The sequence below is a fragment of the Eretmochelys imbricata genome, chromosome 12 (genome assembly GCF_965152235.1).
Source record: "Eretmochelys imbricata isolate rEreImb1 chromosome 12, rEreImb1.hap1, whole genome shotgun sequence".
NCBI lineage: Eukaryota > Metazoa > Chordata > Testudines > Cheloniidae > Eretmochelys > Eretmochelys imbricata.
This window is the reverse complement of record NC_135583.1, coordinates 6,309,484-6,328,641: the sequence shown is the minus strand read 5'-3', so window position 1 is coordinate 6,328,641 and position 19,158 is coordinate 6,309,484. Positions and strand designations below refer to the sequence as shown.

Genomic DNA, 19,158 nt, shown 5'->3' with positions numbered 1-19,158 from the left:
AGAGTCTGAGGTGAGGCTGACCAGTCTGTAGTTCCCCGGGTTCTTCTTCTTCCCTTTTTTAAAGATGGGCACTATAATTGCCTTTTTCCAGTCATCCGGGACCTCCCCTGATCGGCACGAGTTTTCAAAGATAATGGCCAATGGCTCTGCAATCACATCAGCCAATTCCGTCAGCACCTCAGATGCATTAGATCTGGACCCATGGACTTGTGAATGTCCAGCTTTTCTAGATAGTCCTTAACCTGTTCTTTCACCACTGAGGGCTGCTCACCTCTTCCCCATACTGTGTTGCCCAGGACAGCAGTGTGGGAGCTGACCATGTCTGTGAAGACCAAGGCAAAAAAAGCATTGAGTACTTCAGCTTTTTCCACATCATCTGTCATTAGGTTGCCTCCCCCATTCATGAAGGGTCCCACACTTTCCCTGACCTTTTTCTTGTTGCTAACATACCTGTAGAACCCCTTCTTGTTACCCTTCACATCCCTTGCTAGCTGCAACTCCAGTTGTGTTTTGGCCTTCCTGAATACACCCCTGATTACACTTCTGATTATCTTTCCATCATGCACTGTGATGAGGTTGCACCTCCCTCCATGCCTTCCAACTGTTCTCTCTGAACGATGGGAATGCCATCCAACATCTGCCTCCGGAAGAGACAGGCATGACCTAGCAGTCTGAGCTTGGACCTGGGAGCCAGGAACTCCTGCATTCTAATCTTGGCTCTGATGCTGATTCACTCTGTGGCCTTGGACAAGTGACTTAACCTTTCTACATCAGTCTCCATACCTGTAAATTGGTGATAACAGTCACCTAGCTCACAGGGGTGCCATGACGATTAATGAGTTAGTGTTTGTGTAGTGCTTTGAAGGCAGAAGAGTGCTAGGTACTTCTATTCCATACGGAGGGTTGAACCCTGATTTCTATAACTGAGGTGCTTTTGGTTCTCTGTGCCTAACAAGATTCCCCACAGCTCGTGCAGGTATCTCAGGATCAGTACCTGTTTAATAAGACAGACTTTAATTCAAGCCTGAATGTGTTTACCTAGGGAAGGGGTTTGTGTGGGTGAGGGAGCAGCAAGAGCATGTTGTTAATGTAAGTGGCAGGAGGTGTGTGTGTCTAGGAAACCTGCTTCATTATGCTCTCCTTCCAACATCTCTTCACCCAGGACTACAGCATCAGGCCAGGCCATCCAGGGAAGGGATAGAGAGGAGAGGAGAGGAGAAAAAAGACAGAGAGGAATGTATGCCACTGACTTTTATGAAGTTAGGACAGTAGGAAAAGCCAGAATTGGACAACTGGATACACTCGGTCCCAGGTATAACCCTCCTCTGAAACACAAGCAACAGCATCAACCAACTGTTCCTCTGCCGGAGGGATATGCACCAGGGCCACATGCCCCTGGCATCTGCTCCCTTAGGGCAGCAGTAGGGATACGAGAGAGAGTTCCCACTTGCCCTGCACTTCTGGGACTCTCCTTCTCTCTGATTGGGAACCCTGTGACTTACAACATAAAGAACTCCCTGTAGAGGTGGTTCTTCTCCCCAGTCCTACTTCACTTTGAGATCCTCTACTCTCACCTAACACACCGTTGGGGCCCTGGTTGGGATGTGTTCAAAACCCGGCCCCTTGTTTTCTTCCTCTGTCTTGCTGGACACAAAACTCACAGGCCCTCATGACTGTGCAGTGTGAGACTCTTTAAATACTTAACACACTCTTTCCTCTCTCCTTCCCACATATGCACACCACTAACCCCTGGGTATCAGAAACCACACACCAAACCATACAGTATTATTTCCTTTACCATACCCAAAAGTCCATCCTTTCTTTTTCAGACCAACTGCTAAATTCCTGGGGCCAGGTTTGGTTAACTCTCACCTTGAGTACTGCAACCTTCTCTTCTCTGGTCTCCCTGCCTGTCACCTTGCCGCTGTCCAGTCCATCCAAAAAGGATCTTCCTTCCATGACACTCAGATCATGTCACTCCACTATTCCACTCCCTTCAGTGCTGCCTTCTCACTGTCCACATTATATTCAAACTTCTGATCCTTCAAAGTTCTGCCTAGATTCATAGACTCCAAGGGCAGCACGGACCACTGTGATCATCTACTGTGACCTGCATAATACAGACATCCCCAGCTCCTGGTGTGGTCTTTTGGGGGGGCACTGCTGCTCCTGACTGTCCCTCTTTAGTCTGACCTCAGTCAGGGTAGTTCTTGGACCCTCAACTCTAAGTCTAGCAGTCTGCTTCGGTGTCTCAGCTCTGTTCATGTGGGCAGCCAGGGCAGGCCTGTCTCAGGCCTTTCAGCTTCCCTTTCCTTCTCCAGACTTTCCCTTTTATAGCAGGCCTTGTTTCTTCTATTGCAGGGGTGGCCAACCTGGGGCTCCGGAGCCACATGTGTCTCGTCAGAAGTTAATCTGCGGCTCCTTGTAGAGGCACCGATTCCAGGGCTGGAGCTACAGGTGCCAACTTTCCAATGTGCCGGGGGGTGCTCACTGCTCAACCCCTGGCTCTGCCACAGGCTCTGCCCCCACTCCACCCCTTTCTGCCCCCTCCCCTGAGCCTGCAGTGCCCTCGCTCCTCCCCAGCATAGACAAGCCCTTAGGTTAGTTTTATGGTAGAGTATAGATAATTTAGTTTTCCTGGTGTTTCAATCACAATGCAGAGTTCTCTGGGATTTAAGCTGTGTTCAACTTGCAGGGCAGTAATGCCAGCAAATGATAAACAGTCTGTCTCTTTTGTTTGGAAGACGGCATGTGAGGGACAGGTGCCCTATTTGCACCCCATTCCTTTCAAGAACTACAGAATCTGGAGATCTTCAAGAAGACAACACATCCCTCCGCAGACCTTAATGGCCTTGCTCATGAGAAGGCTGAAAGTTCATCTACCAAATTTTTCTTCCAGCTGCCTTGGTCCCTCAGGTGAAACCTGGGGAAAAGAGGCGTTCTTCTTCCTCCTCTGTGGCTTCATCAAAGCCAAAGAAGTCCAGTTTTCTTTTGGAGGCTGAGGCCAGATTGAAAAAGTCTTCATCCACAACTCCCAGGAGTGATGAGTCAAGTAAAAGATACAAGTCCTCCAGTACTGTGCTGAAGTCAGAACACAGGTAACAGTCCTCTCTGGTACCAACCGGCAGAGGGAACACTGTCACCTCTAGCACAGGGCCATCAAGACAGATACCTTCAGCATTCAAGGTCATTCCAACTCTGGTACCATCTTCATGTACTCTCTGTACGCAAGTCCGTTCGGCTACTTTTATACCCATACCACTGGGACCAGTACTTCCTGCCCTACCTACTGAGGCTATGCCTCCTATTTTGGTCCTCTGGATGCCAAAAGCTTTTTTGGCTGCAAAAGACTTGTTATGTCTATTGGTACTGCATTTACCGATATTACATCATCCAGTACTGACCTGTGGCAGGGCATTAATAATGTTGGTACCAGTGGCGGTACAATCAGCATTTCACCCTAGTCTGCAGTCATCGTTGTCAGCTACTTCAACAGTTCCATCAGGATTGCCATCGATGCAGACATTGGTACCACCAATGTAGGGACATGCATAGCCAGTACTGAGATCATCTTTAACTTCAAATGGAGCTGCTCCATCTTTTGCTGAGGAGATCTGCATTACTTCCTTGGAGTTGGATGGTAGCAGATCCTTCTGTTCACCTTCCTTTTAAATACAATGTTGACATGCTGTGAGGACCTGTGGTCTTACACAAGAGCATTACTTGTCCAGATATTCTTCCGTGGTGCCCTCCCATTGCTCACCTAAGGCAGGAAAAAGTGATGTGGCCATGGCCCCCTGGTGGCCCCCCTGTTCTGGGAAGGGGGCAGAGAGGAGTGACCAGTGGGCGGGGCCTCGGGGGAGGGAACGGAGAGGAGCGAGCAGTAGGTAGGGGGCATTGGGAGAAGAGGCAGAGAGGAGCGAGTGGCAGGTGGGAGGGCCTTGGAGGAGGAGGGAGGGACCTCGAGGGAGAGGGCAGAGTGGAGTGAGTGGTGGGCGGACAGGGCCTCAGGGGAGGATGCATAAGAACATAAGAATGGCCATACTGGGTCAGACCAAAGGTCCGTCTAGCCCAGTATCCTGTCTTCTGACAGTGGTCAATGCCAGGTGCCCCAGGGGGAATGAACAGAACAGGTAATCACCCAGTGATCCATCCCAAGTCACCCATTCCCAGCTTCTGGCAAACAGAGGCTAGGGACACCATCTCTGCCCATCCTGGCTAATAGCCATTGATGGACCTGTCCTCCATGAACTTAACTAGTTCCTTTTTGAACCATGGTATAGTCTTGGCCTTCACAACGTTCTCTGGCAAAGAGTTCCACAGGTTGACTGTGTTTTTGTGTGAAGAAATATTTTCTTTTGTTTGTTTTAAAACCTTCATTGGGTGACCCCTAGTTCTTGTGTTATGAGAAGGAGTAAATAACACTTCCCTATTCACTTTCTCCACACCAGTCATGATTTTATAGACATCCATCATATCCCCCCTTCGTCGTCTCTTTTTCAAGCTGAAAAGTTCCAGTCTTATTAATCTCTCCTCATATGGAAACCATTCCATACCCCTCATCATTTTTGTTGCCCTTTTCTGTACCCTCCTAGTTTTCAGTCCCATGTGCATGTTGAACAGGAAGGGAAACAAGATGGAACCTTAGGGAGTTCCACACAACAGTGCCCTTGGGTGTGTGGGGGGGAACAATTGCCCTACAGCACTCTCTTGGAACACCCTGCAAGGAAGGATCCCAGCCAAGCTGTTTCGAGGCACGTGGGCATCAAAGAGTTAACTGTTCCTTAAGAAAGCTGCAATATCTTGTGTATTCTTCATGTGTTTTAGCCTTTCCAAGTTTGGTGTCCTCAATGGTGGAGCAGACCCCGAGCTCAACTCTTCTCCTGAGCTTCCAGCTCTTCAGTCCATAGTCCACACCCAGGTAAGTGGGAGCCTTGCTCTAGCTTGTACAGTGTCAGCATGTCTCTCACAGACACAGACACAGACACATACAGCGCACCCGACTGTCACTTCATTCAGACACATGCCTGCTCCTCTTGTGCTCACACATGTCTGCGCCACTGAAGCTGTAGTGTAGACACTTACTACAGAAGCAGCGAGCGTTCTCACCTGTGGAGCAGCGTAGCTAGGTCGACCTAACTTTCTAGTGTAGACCAGCCCTCAGAGACACACGGTCCCATCCCCTCACTTCACACACGGGGATACGCTCTCCTGTCCCCTCACTTCATGCATGCAAACCCCCACATATCCCTGTCTTCTCTTTTCTTTCACAAAGAACACACCCTGCCCACAGTAACCCAACACGTACACCCCACTGTCACCTCACAAACGTAGCCCGCTGGCAGTGCATGCAGCATGTGCACTCTCCCACTGTTTCCTCTTCCACCCAACTCAGTACAATGCAGAACACTTTATTTCCAGAGTGAAAAAGGCAGGAACCTTGGGTTCCCTTGGAACCTCTGCCCAGGGAAGGACTGTGTGTTTGGGGCTTCCCAGTGTGCTTAGAATTAGTCACCTGTGCCACTATGCCACTGCTTTTCATTCCTGATCGGGTGGCAAGTTGCTATGTAGTGTGATGCTCTCTCCTTTCTCAGGGCTTATGCCCGATTGTTTCTCATTGCTTTTAACAGAAGGCCCTTACTAGGCGGTTGCATACTTCGTAGCTTGTGTAGGCCAAACTCAGTGCACTCAGTAGGGGCTCCTTGCATCACTCCCTCCACCACCTCAATCCCTTCCCTCCCAAACTCTAGAATGAAATCATTTATCAAGCTGATTTAAAAAATGAAGGAAGTTAAACAAAGACAGGAGTTATAAAAGCTGTCAGTGCAGCATCTTTGAACGAATGAGTGGATCTCCCTTCATCTGAGCTCCTTGTTTTCATAGCAGCAGAAGAAGAGGAAGAAGAAAAAGGTGCATAAGGTTCCATCCTCAGACATGGATGAAAAATCCAAGACAAGCAGTCAGCCCAGGCGCCCTCTCCCAGCTACCCAAACAGGTGAGTGTGCTTCAGTAAGCCCCTCTGTTCCAGCTGCGTTTCCATGAGCCAGGCAGGCGAATGTGCCATAGAGAGCCCCTCTCCCAGCACCCTGACCAGGTCAGTGAGCCACAGGGAGCGCCTCTGTTTGAGCCCCACAATCAGGAGAAATGTAAGGGAATTAGCAGGGAAACGTTAGAAAAACAGAAGAGAGAGGAAAACCAAAGCGAAGAATGCAAATCCCTGGGGGGTTAATACCAAATACTATAGGCCAGCTAGTTCCAAACTGAGCTCTCTGGAGAGCTGGCTTGTCACGTGATGCCAGTTCGCACGTGGTTGTAGCTCCTTCCTCAGATATCAAGGCTTGTCAGGAACTACAGCTTCAAAAGAGGAAGGGGAAAACGAGAGGCAGCCCAGGGGCTGGAGCTGCCAGTGAGAGAGGAATGTTTAGGGGGAAGGGAATGAGGCAGCAAAGGAGTATGTGCAAGTAGGGGAAGCAAAGGACTGAGTGGCAGGGAAGTACCTGCAGGGGAGGAGACCAGCTAACAAAGAAAGGAGTGTGTGCAGGGGGAGCAAGGGAAGAGGGAGGAAAATAATAGGTGGAAGGGGGAGATGCAGTGAAGAGCCAAAGCAGAGTGTGTGATGAACTTTGGAAAGGACCAACCACTTTTCACACTAAAGACAGTTATACTGATTGCTTCCTGGAGCAGCATTGCCTCTGCTGTGCCCCTTCCCACATGGCTGCCCTCAAAAGGACAGAACGAGGAGAAGATACTTCCAGACTGAGAACAGCAGCGAGGACCAGAGAACTCACCATCCCACGCTCCTGGACCTTCTCTAATATGGGGGTGGGAGCGTCCATTGAGCTTTACCATCCAGCCTGGGATGGAGGGTGATGTGCTGGGACTTCTGAACTATTCTCCTCCTGTGGGCTTAGGCATGGCTGACTGGAGAAATGCAGACCTTGGGCATCCAGCAGCAGAAAGGATGACTTCACTGTTTGTTGAGCTAGGGGGAGACTCCAGATAATATCAGTAACAAATAGGACCCCCACCGCTCCCCGCTCTGTCACTTGACAGGTGGGTGAACTTCTGAAGTGAAGCTGAGGAGCTGCTGCTGTTTCAGACACTACCCATCCTCCTCTCAAACCTGGGGGGTAGAATCGTTTCAGCTTCTAAGTCACTTCTCACATACGGCTCTTCTTGCTTAGGGGGAATGGTTTTTTTGCAGGTGCATTTATCAGAAAATACCAGGCAGGATTTAGCTGCCATTGCCTTTTCAGGACTCTCATTGCACTTCACAGCTATGGAGTCAGGCAGAGCTGAGGTGCTACAGTGGGTTCCAACCAGCTCTGCACTGCAGAGCTCCGTGGTGCAGGATTTGACCCACCAGGAAAATGAGGCTTCCCCAGAAGGTGAGGGCAAGTCCTTTGAAATGCACTCATGAAATTTGGGACTTTGACTTCACTTTATCGTTAGGTGCCATGGTATGCACGTGTGATTTCATATGTCAGGATACATGTGGGAATGTAACTATAGGGTCAGGGGGCTTGTGGGATTTGTATGTGGAAAAGAAGATAAAGGGAATATGGGAACCCAGCTTTGGGGAGAACATAGCCTGCCTTAGAAGGGGAAATCAATTGGTCATGTGGTGTTTGGAATACTGTAAAAAGTTTAGTGCATGTGTTACTCCATTACTGAGAATTGACTTGTGGGCACTTTTTACATCTGGTTTTGCATGAGCATGTATGGGCTTCTTCAATGTTGGTGGATCAGTCCCTTTTTTATCTTAATTGCCCCTGGGACTGGGACATGTGTCTGGGGATGAGGGAAACCACAGTCTCTTCTGATGCTTCCATTTTTCCTTTCTTTCCACCTTCAGAATTTTCAGCCACTGCTGCCATCTCATCATCCTCCCACAGCCTTCATCTCCCTATGCCAGCTTTCCCTCAAAGAGCTGCCATGCCTGCAAGCAGCATTGGCCATGTCCAGGCAGCTGGACCTCCTGTTGAATACCACTCAGAGTCTGCAGAGTCCATGGATGAGATCCCTGTGGCTCAAACCCGCCTGGGGAGCGCTGCCCCTATGAGGGCTTCCAACAAAAGCCTTAACAACTTCCACCATCATTCCTTGTCCACAGCACATGCCAGAGGTGATGGGGAGAAGAATCTATATCCTGGGCACCTGGTAAAAAGGAAAAGCTGCCAGAGAGCCAGTGATGGGGAACAAGAGCTGGAACTGCTCTCTAGGATACCTGCTGTGTTTGTGAGCGAGAGCAGTGGTGAGCCTCCAGTCCAACCTGGTGAGATAGCATCCAAGCCCCATCACAGGAAGTGCACTAGCAAACAGCATGTGGATGAGCAGAACCCACCCTTGTGGGACATGAGGACAAACACAAGACCAGCTTAGGCATACTCCTTCCAAAGCTTACTTTCCAGGTTTTTGTCTTCAAGGGAAGGGAAAGGAGGTTGCTCACTCCACAAACATGTGGTGTCCAAAGATGTTGATTCCAGTGACGCATCTTATTCCATGGAGTCAGCTGAGTTCAGATTCTTTGATGGAAAGATTCTTCTTTCCAGCAGACCAAGCTGCAGAGCAGAAGGAAACCTGTTATGCCACCTTCCTGACTGCTGCCTGCTTCAAGATCATCAGCATGTGCATCAGAGCAGGGTGAGATGTTAGCAACTCAGCTTCCTTCCCATTACCCTGGGGAAGCAGTGGGTGTCCTTGGGGCATAGACTGTAATATGGGGACTTCAGGTGTTCCCCAGTGTCCTGGAGAGCCCACACCCAAACTGTGGTCACCACCAGACTGCAAAGAGACATTTATTGCTGCCCCACCAGAGGCAAGAGCTACCACGGTGTCAGACCAGAGAATTCTGCTTACCTTGGCACATTACTATGGGGTACTATGGAAATCTGCTTCCCCTAGGCAGCGGGACACTACCTCTCCAACTGAAACTTGTGCTGACTCCACCAACATCCTGGCCTTCTGGAAAGTTGTTCGCCATTAATGTTGTTACATGGTTTATGTGTGAAAGAGGGGTGCATTGAGCCCAGATATCTGAGGATTGCTTTCTCACCATCTCTATGCATTGGCTTACCTTGTGAAGAACGTGGATTGGGATGGTTTGACCCCTCATAGGGTTGAGTGACCCATATATGCTAGCCACCGAAATTAACATGCTTAAATCTCCCAAGAGGTAGTTCCTATGGTCTCAGTCCAGAATGCAGCTTCCCTCTTCTATACTGCCCAATAGTAACATGGGTCTTTGAGCGTGATGGGCAGCACATGTGTGCGTGCGTGAGCAATACCTGTAGGGCACTCAGCCTGGTAGCAGGGATAGAGCCATCATACCACTGGTGTATCACTGCTAGGTAATGCCCCTGTAGCGTTGTTTCCACTTCTCTCATCTGTCATTGTCTATATCTGTCATCTAGGTGAAATTCACCTTGTGCAAACTTGGCTTGAAATGATCAGAAGGCTGATTACTCCCATTGGCCTGGAAAGGGCTGGAAAATTATCTCGAACAGTAGCCACTGAATCACAACTTATTCCTTTATGTTCCCTCCTCATGCAACAATATTCTGAGTCTTGTTGTGTGGAGCTCCATAATTAGCTCTGTCCACAATAAAATTTTCTATGACCTTTGGTAATCATTTTCCATTCTTCATTGCAATAGTTGTTTGTTCCCTTGTCCCTGGCCATTTGGTGGTGCCCAGGTATTAAGAGGTGTAGGGGCAGCTTCACCTATCTCAGCTGTCCCAGCTAGTCCTCCTATGGCTAACCTGTCCCACTGTGAGAATGGGACCCTATGCACAGCACCTCACTGGCCATCAGAAAACACTGCTTTTTCCTGGATGTAGAGAAGCAGCTCCCTTATCAAGTGCATCATGTGACAGTGGCTGAGTCACTTTGCTGCGGCTGGAGTTGAATGAGGAAAGAGGCGGGAGGAGAGCAGCAGGGGTCCAAGTGTCCACTTTATCCCACAGCTGTGGTACAGGGGGCCGTGGGAATTGGCCTTCGGCACAGGAAAGCTGTTGCTTCTTTTAGTGGACAATTAGGGCTGGAATTCCTGGCACTTAGATACAACCATAGCGAGTGCTGTAGAGTAGACAGTGAATTGTGCCTGGATACCATAATGATGGGCATGTTCTAAATGCATCAGATGGATAGAAATGAGGCAGGCGTCTCAGACAGCCAGGCCCTTTCAGGCAAGTTTCCTCACATGCCAACCTCCCGCTGTGAGCTCAGCACTCACCTAGTGAGTGCAAAGGCTCTTACCTGCACTCAGCACTTGGTTTCTCTTCCCTGCCCAGACTGTGTTCAGCTGCCAGAGGAATTCACCAGCTGTCCTGCTAATGTTAGGGTGGAGAGGCAGATGCTTCAGGGTGGGGACTTTGGATTGCAGTTTGAATCAGCACATTCTTTTTCAAGGGATTGCACGTGGTCGTTCCACTTCAGACGTGCATGTGCCCTGTGCACCAGAGTCGTCCATTTTCCCCTTGGCGTTACCCACTGGGGCAGCGCGTGTGTCCTTTGCCGCCTCGTGCTGCTGTGCAACAGTGTAAGGGCGGAGCCGCCCCGTACCTCTTCTTCACACCTGTGATCAGCAGTCAGAGTGCATCGGCTTGCTACTGCGCGTGGTCTCCCGCTCCGGGGGGTTTCTCTCCCTTCTGTAAATAGTTATTTAGCAGTACTCAGTGTAAGTTAGTGTTGGTTTTCCATGGTTATTTTCTATGGCAAGTGTGGGTGTTGAATCCTTACTATACAAAGGGTATGCCTTCAGAGGACTGGAGGGGTTAACATCAACAGGTCTGGTACATGTAGTTCTGTGAAAGCTTTGGTTGTAACTCTTTTGAACTCAGGTAACACATCATGTTGGGGAATGTAAATATCACCACCGCTTAGAATGTAAAGCTCTGTTATATTGCTCCACAACCCCTGTGGGCTAGTTGTCGAGTGAAATGAAGACTTAGGCCTAGTCTACAATTGGAAATTAGGTCAGAATGGCTACATCACCCCAAAGCTGGTGGGTCACAGTAATGTTCCTAATGCATAGGCACCCCTGCAACTGCTGCTAATTGGGCCCCTTATTAGCAGTCTCAGAAGCGGGGGGGCGGGGGTGTGTGTGAACAGGAAGAGAGCTTCCAGTGCTCTTGTCTTTGTCCTCATTCTGTGAGAATTAAGATTACAGTTTCCAGGGCATCTTTCTCCAGCACTGAATAAAGCAGAGTAGCATTCAGCAATTCGAGGGACTTTATTCTGAGATCAGAAAGTGAACCTGTCCCTTGAACAAACTCATGACTTGTGAGAAGCAATGCCCTTAATTGGCCATTTCCGCCAAGGGAAATTCAGCCTATTACCAGGAAAGACCAATTTGTTTGCAGAGTGCTGACAGATAACTGGAATCCACCGTAGTGCTGGTTTAAACATCATGGTACTTGGTCACCTGCCATCTGCTCTGTCAGTCCAAACCTTCCAGCTTGGTCTCTTCTGTGCAGTCTGTCTACTCTGCACCAAATGGGGGCATGACCCCCTTCCTGGCAGCATCTCAGGGCATGGCATGGCTATTTGGCTTTGGCAGAAAAATCCTGCCTTTGGAGGGTATCAGTCAGTTTCCTGTTCATTTGAGAACTTTTCTCAGTTAAACCCCTTGGTGCCCTGTGCTCCTGGGAGCTGCCTCTGCCCTGTCTCTGTGTGAGCTGGGTCCTGACAGAGCAGCATTAGGGGGTCAGTGTGCATGGAGGCTCCCCTTCACCCTCTGGGGAAAGCAGAGGAGGGAGAGGAGCCCCAGCGCTGCTGGCTGCACAGGATTGTGAAATTCTCTGGAGGGTGTAGCCAGCTGTCCTCTCTCCTTCCTGGCTTGGGCCAAAGACAAGAGCCCTCATTCTCTGTTATCAGTTCAAGGGCAACTTATCAAGCTGTGGGCACAGGGGGTCTTTTGTTTTACAGTACCCTCTTTCCTCCTCCCCCCTGCTCTAGCATGGGGACAACGAAGCTCCAGGACCAAGCTCTGGATGTTGGTCATACACCGTGGAGCTACATTACCGTCTCCTGGTGATGGTGTTGCCAGAATTAATGTACACATATTGCACAAGCCCCCCAAATACTTCACTGTGTTTTGTAGCAAGTCACATTACAGAAGCCCTGTCCCCATGGTGACAACCTCCTACCCCAGACTGTAGAGCCAGCAGTGACTGATTCCTGTCCTCCCTTAGCACAGCAGAACAGGCCTGCCAAACCTGCAGTGCACACTCCAAGGGGGGGCAGAGTAGGGTAGGGCAGAGCACAAGATGAAGCATATAAGGGAGGCCATATGGGGTTTGGCCTCTCCTTGCAATTCCCCAGGACCCCAAAGCTATGCGATAAAGCTAATCAAATATTGCCCAGAATGCACTGAGCTGGGACTGAGGGAGATTATAATGGCAGTGTAGATAGCACCTCTGCTAATAGGTGGTGCTGTATCTTTATCTTAAAGTTGTCTTGTTTTCATAGTATGTTGGGTTTTTTTGGCAGAGAGGTTTGGGAGGGGCCGATGATAAGTCCTGCCTCTGTGTGCCTGAGTTGTTACGTGCAATATTGCAATAAATCCTTTGATTTCTATAAGCGAGTATTCAAACTAGAGCTGAGCAAATTATTGACTTTCTGTTTTGGTGGCTGAAAAGAAAAAAAATCAGACACAAAACAAAACTGATATTTTTTTGCTTTGCTTGCCAAAATGAAAATTAAAAAAAAAAAATTATTTGGATGGAACTAAAGGTTTCAAACATTTTGAAAAAAGAACAGGAGTACTTGTGGCACCTTAGAGACGAACCAATTTATTAGAGCATAAGCTTTCGTGTAGCTCACGAAAGCTTATGCTCAAATAAATTGGTTCGTCTCTAAGGTGCCACAAGTACTTCTGTTCTTTTTACGGATACAGACTAACACGGCTGCTACTCTGAAACATTTTGAAATGACATTTAGAAAATGTTGATTCCAAACGACATGGTTCATTCCAAAACAAAATATATGAACAGTTCATTTTGAAAATGGCAAAATGACCCATTTTGACTTTTTCAAAAACATTTTTCTTCATTTTATATTTGGCCCCAACTGTTAGTTCAATTTGACCCAAATTGGTGAAACTGCGTTTTTTGTCAAATTTACTATTTGACTGAAAAATTCCACCTAGCTCTAATTACAAATGGTGGCAGCAGCTTGAAGATGGCAAAAGTACTTTTACCTAAGATATTTACTGGTCATGCAGAGGAGACTAATTTGTGAATATAGATTCTGTCACACTAACTGAATATGTTTTTTTTTATGAGATTACAAGTTTGGCTGAAAAAGGTAGATAGTGTTGATGTAAGATACTTAGACTTCTGTAAGGTATTAGACTTGATACTGCATGGCATTTGGATTGAAAAATTAGAAAGTAGGCCTGTCAAGCAATTAAAACAATTAATTTCATGATTTAAAAAATTAATTGCTATTAATCGCACTGTTAAAGAATAATAGAATACCATTTATTTAAATATTTTTGAATGTTTTCTCATTTTCAAATATATTGATTTCAATTACCACTCAGAATACAAAGTGTACGGTGCTCACTTTATGTTATTATTTTTGATTACAAATATTCGCACAGTAAAAAACAAAAGAAATGGTATTTTTCAATTCTCCTAATACAAGTACTGTAGTGCAATCTCTTTACCCGGAAAGTTGAACTTATAAATGTAGAATTATGTACAAAAAAAAAAACTGTACTCAAAAATAAAAATAAAACTTTAGAGCCTACAAGTCCTACTTCTTGTTCAGCCAATCGCTCAGACAAACAAATTTGTTTACATTTGCAGGAGATAATGCTGCCCGCTTCTTGTTTACAGTGTCATCTGAAAGTGAGAACTGGTGTTTGCATGGCACTGTTGTAGCCAGCTTTGCAAGATATTTACGTGCCAGATGCGCTAAAGATTTATTGGCTATTAGCCAGGATGGGCAGAGATGGTGTCCCTAGCCTCTGTTTGCCAGACGCTGGGAATGAGCAACAGGGAAAGGATCACTTGATGATTACCTGTTCTGTTCATTCCCTCTGGGGAACCTGGCATTGACCACTGTCAGAAAACAGGATACTGGGTTAGAAGAACCTTTGGTCTGACCCAGTATGGCCGTTTTTCTGTTCTTATGTCCCTTCATGCTTCAACCACCCTTCCAGAGGACATGCCTCCATGCCAATGACAAGTTCTGCTTGATAACAATCCAAAGCAGTGCAGATGGACGCATGTTCATTTTCATCATCTGCGTCAGATGTCACCAGCAGAAGGTTGATTTTCTTTTTTGATGGTTCAGCTCTGTAGTTTCCGCATCGGAGCGTTGCACTTTTAAGACTTCTGAAAGCATGCTGCACACCTCGTCCCTCTCAGACTTTGGAAGGCACTTCAGATTCTTAAACCTTGGATCGAGTGCTGTAGCTATCTTTAGAAATCTCACATTGGTACCTTGTTTGCGTTTTGTCAAATCTGCAGTGAAAGTGTTCTTAAAACGAACATGTGCTGGGTCATCATCCGAGACTGCTATAACATGAAATATAGGGCAGAATGCAGGTAAAACAGAGCAGGAGATGTACAATTCTCCTCCAAGGACTTCAGTCACAAATTTAAGTCATGCATTTTTTTTTTTAACAAGTGTCATCAGCATGGAAACATGTCCTCTGGAATGGTAGCCGAAGCATGAAGGGGCATATGAAAGTTTAGCATATCTGGCACATAAATACCTTGCAATGCCGGCTACAAAAGTGCAATGCAAATGCCTGTTCTCACTTTCAGATGACATTGTAAATAAAAAGTGGGCAGCATTATGTCCCGTAAAAGTAAACAAACTTGTTTGTCTTAGCGATTGGCTGAACAAGAAGTAGGACTGAGTGGACTTGTAGCCTCTAAAGTTTTACATTGTTTTGTTTTTTGTGTGCAGTTATGTAACAAAAAAAATCTACATTTGTAAGTTGCACTTTCACAATAAAGAGATTGCACCTCAGTACTTGTATGAGGTGAATTGAAAAATACTATTTCTTTATCATTTTTACAGTGCAAATATTTGTAATAAAAATAATAATATAAAGTGAGCTCTGTAACTGAAATCAATATATTTGAAAATGTAGAAAAACATCCAAAATATTTAATAAATTTCTATTGGTATTCTATTGTCTAACAGTGTGATTAAAAGTGCAATTAATTTTTTTAATTGTAATTAATCGAAGTTAATTCACGTGATTAACTCAAAAAATTAATCGACAGCTCTACTAGAAAGATATGAAATTAACACAGCACACATTAAATGGATGGAAAGCTGTCTAACTCATAGGTCTCAAAATGTAATTGTGAATGGCGAACCGTCATTGAATGGGTGTGTTTCTACTGGGGACTCTCTGGGATTGGTTCTTGGCCCTATTCTATTTAACATTTTTATGAATGACCTGGAAGAAACATAAAATCATCACTGATGATTGCTTGCAGATGATACAAAAATTGGGGTAGTGGTAAATAATGAAGAGGATAGGTCACTGATTCAGGGCAATCTGGATCACTTGGTAAACTGGACTGACGCGAACAATACATGTTTTAATATAGCTCAATGCATACAACTAGGAACAAAAAATGTAGGTCATACTTTCAAGATTGGGGGACTCTACCTTGGGAAGCAGTGACTCTGAAAAAGATTTGGGGGTCATGGTGGATGGTCAGCTGAACATGAGCTTCCAGTGTGACACTGAGGCCAAAAGGCCTAATGCAATCCTGGGATGCATAAAAATGCGAATCGAGTGGGAGTAGAGAGGTGTTTTTACCTCTGTGTTTGGCACTGGTGTGGCCACTGCTGGAATAATGCATCCAGTTCTTGTGTCCACAATTCAAGAAGGATGTTGATATTTAGTTTAACAAAGAGAAGGTTAAGGAGTGACTTGACTATATCTATAAATGCGTACATGGGGAACAAATAGTTAATAATGCCTGAAAGTTGAAGATAGACAAATACACACTGGAAATAAGGCATAACCTTCTAACGGTGAGAATAATTAACCTTTGGAACAATTTACCAAGGATCATGGGGGCTTCTCCATCATGGACGCTTGAAATCAAGATTGGATGTTTTTCTGATATATCTGCTGTAGGAAATATTTTTGGGCAGGTTTCTGGCCTGTATTATACAGCAGGTCAGACTAGATGACCACAGTGGTTCCCTTCTGGCCTTGGAATCTATAAATCTGTGAATGTGAGCAGTGGACAGACTTTGACCTGTTGCTCTCTGAATGAGTGGACCAATGGGAAAGCAGCACAGTACCTAGCAGTGGCTCTGGATGGTGATGCGAAAGCCTTTTACCTGCAGCTTCTCAGTGCAGACAGCCATGCAGACACTTATACAACTGCTATGAGAGGGAATTGGCCTTTCTGAAACACTAGAAGGAATAGAAGCCCGGAGGCGGCATAAAGGGGAATCCCTGCACACTTATTTGTGTGCATTGAGGATACAGTTCAATAGGGTTGTGCCATCCTGGCCAGGACATGGCTCGAGGTGGCTGTCAGCTGTCGGAAGCGGACTCAAGGGAAGTGGAACCTGCTGTGCCAAATCTGGAACAGGCAATCCAGAGTGGGGACTATGCTCAGTGGCATTCCAAGAGAGAATCTCGCATGAAAAGTCATCTTATAAATGGTTTAACGGGAACTTCATAACCTGCTCGTGCAGGAGGATAGCATATTAGATAAACCTATGGACCTGATTATATGCAGAGGTACATACATGGAAGCAGTAACAGGGGTTTCCTGATAAGATGTTAATTCCCTGGCCCAAAGTGACTCCTTTATACGAGATGCAGCACTTCAAGAAATAATTGCTAGTAAAGGGCTAAAGAACTGGAAGAGGCCCAAGCTATATACAGGCATCCCAGGGGTCAGAAGAGAGAGTTTCCTGAATGGGTCTTAGTCCTGATGACATTTGCAGGCAATGTGGGGGCTAAGACCATTGGATACAGAATTGCCCAAACAGAGGGAAGCCACACCAGGGAAATTAGAAGTTGCTGATGTAGTAGGACCACCATCAGCAGCTGTAGGAACGGCGCATGTGAAGAGATGCGCAAATACCAGTTACGATGTATCTGGCAATATCAACAGTGCTGTTGGACTCAGGATCTGCAATAGGTCTGATCCATGGAGAACACCCAGTGTTGAAAGAAAGAAAAATTTGTACAGCAGGAGTTAAATTGGTGACTATTAATCATCAGCCACTGCAGACAAACCGGAGAAATCCAGCTTTCACTGAATCTGGGCTCTCTGCATAGTAAATGGACATTCATAGTGGTGACCAATATTTTTGGTGCTATTGTATTGGGAGTGGATTTGAAGGCATCACAAGGGTCAGTAGCAGGAAGATCCAATCTCGGGTCAATGGTTGGGGAGGCAAGGTAGAGTGAGACAGCCAGGCAGCAGGGCAAGACAATCTAGGCAGCACCTAGCAGGCAACAGTCTGTTGCTCAGACAGCTTCATGTTCCTATTACGGCTTTCATATTGTCCAAGCACCCAATGAGAGTACAAAAAGGGCAGTTTAGGTTGGACATTAGGAAAAACTTCCTAACTTTCAGGGTGGTTAAGCACTGGAATAAATTGCCTAGGGAGATTGTGTAATCGCCATCATTAGTCAAGATCATCTTTTATTTCCTTTGGTGAGACCAAGATGGAACTGATGTAACTGGGTCGGCTCATTCCAAGCCATATCCAGCACAAGCTGTCAGAACCGGGCTGCATATGTTGCAGCTAATCCAGAGGCCTGCCGGAGTCTCTGTAGAGCTACCTCTGTAGTGCAAGCTCAGTGTGGGGTCAACAAAAATTGCCTGCGGTGATCCTGATGGAGCAGAGGGGACACTCAGTCCAGGGCCTCACTTGTTAGAAGGCCGATGACCAGTCCCGCCTTTGGCTCGGGAAATAGAGCCTGCACTGGGTTATAAAACCCAAGTACTTGCTACTGGTCCCTTTGTAGTGCTCTGGTAATGATACTGTTGGGTCCTGCAGTGGTCAGGGGAATGAATTTGAATCACGGTTGTTACGCTAGGTTTGCCAGCAACTCCAAATAACCAAGGTGAGGACCTGTGTTATCTACCTGCAAGTAATGGGGGAGTGGAGAGAATACACTGGACCATTGGTTCCATGCTTAGCATCTTACTCAGTGGAGATGTTGATAAATGCAAAGTAATGCACATTGGAAAATGTAATCCCAACTATACCTACAAGTTGGGATCTAATCCCACTCAAGACAGATTTGGAGTCGTGGATAGTTCTCAGAAAACATCTGCTCAATGTGCAGCGGCAGTCAGAAAAGCGAACTGAATTTAGGAACCATTAAGAAAGGGGTAGATAATAAGACAGTAAATATCATATTGCCACTATATACATCCATAGTATACCCACACTTGACTGCTTGGTGCTGTTCTGTTTGCCCCATCTCAAAAAAGATCTATTAGAAATGGAAAAAATACAGAGAAGGGCAACAAACATGATGAGGGGGATGGAGCAGCTTCGGTATGAGGAGAAATTAAAAAGACTGGGACTGTTCAGGTTGGAAAAGAGACGACTGGGGGGGGGAGATGAGAGAGGTCTAAAAAATCATGACTGGAGACAGTGACTAGGGAAGTGTTATTTACCCATTCACATAACACAAGAACCAGGGTTGACCTGATGAAATGAATAGGCAGCAGGTTTGAAACAAACAAAAGGAAGTATTTCTTCACACAACACACTGTCAACCTGTGGAACTTGTTGCTATAGGATGTTGTGAAGGCCAAAAGTATAATTGGCTCCATCAATGGCTATTGACCAAGATGGTCAAGGATGCAACCCCATGCTCTGGGTGTCCCTAAGCCTCAAACTGCCAAGCATTGGGACTGAATGACAATTGATTATCATTTGATAATTATAATTATCACTTGATAATTGCCCTGTTCTGTTCATTCCCTCTGAGGAACCTGGCATTGGCCACTGTCGGAAGACAGGATACTGGACTAAATAGACCATTGGTGTGACCCAGTGTGGGTTTTCTTAGGTTCTTACATTAAAACCAATGACACAGGGATACAAAGTCACCTTTTGTCATCTTTGCATACAACACTGGCCAGCTATCTGTATTCAGTGTAAAAAAATACAGTACTTTTTTGTTCATTT

At 46.4% G+C, this 19,158-nt stretch overlaps 1 protein-coding gene across 7 annotated transcripts in view; it reads left to right on the top strand.

Moving 5' to 3' along the window:
• ZDHHC1 (zDHHC palmitoyltransferase 1) overlaps positions 1-9,609 on the top strand; it is a 63,537-nt gene extending 53,928 nt beyond the window's left edge. For 3 of the 7 annotated variants that reach the window (XM_077831368.1, XM_077831362.1, XM_077831363.1), the window contains 4 exons: positions 4,828-4,921; positions 5,884-5,995; positions 7,257-7,388; positions 7,856-9,609. In XM_077831368.1, coding sequence (XP_077687494.1) covers positions 4,828-4,921; positions 5,884-5,995; positions 7,257-7,388; positions 7,856-8,382 — 865 coding nt within the window. In that variant the 3' untranslated portion in view covers positions 8,383-9,609. The remainder of the gene's footprint in view (positions 1-4,827; positions 4,922-5,883; positions 5,996-7,256; positions 7,389-7,855) is intronic. The other 4 variants (XM_077831364.1, XM_077831365.1, XM_077831367.1 and 1 more) reach the window with 4 other exon arrangements.
• Positions 9,610-19,158: the final 9,549 nt, after the last annotated feature.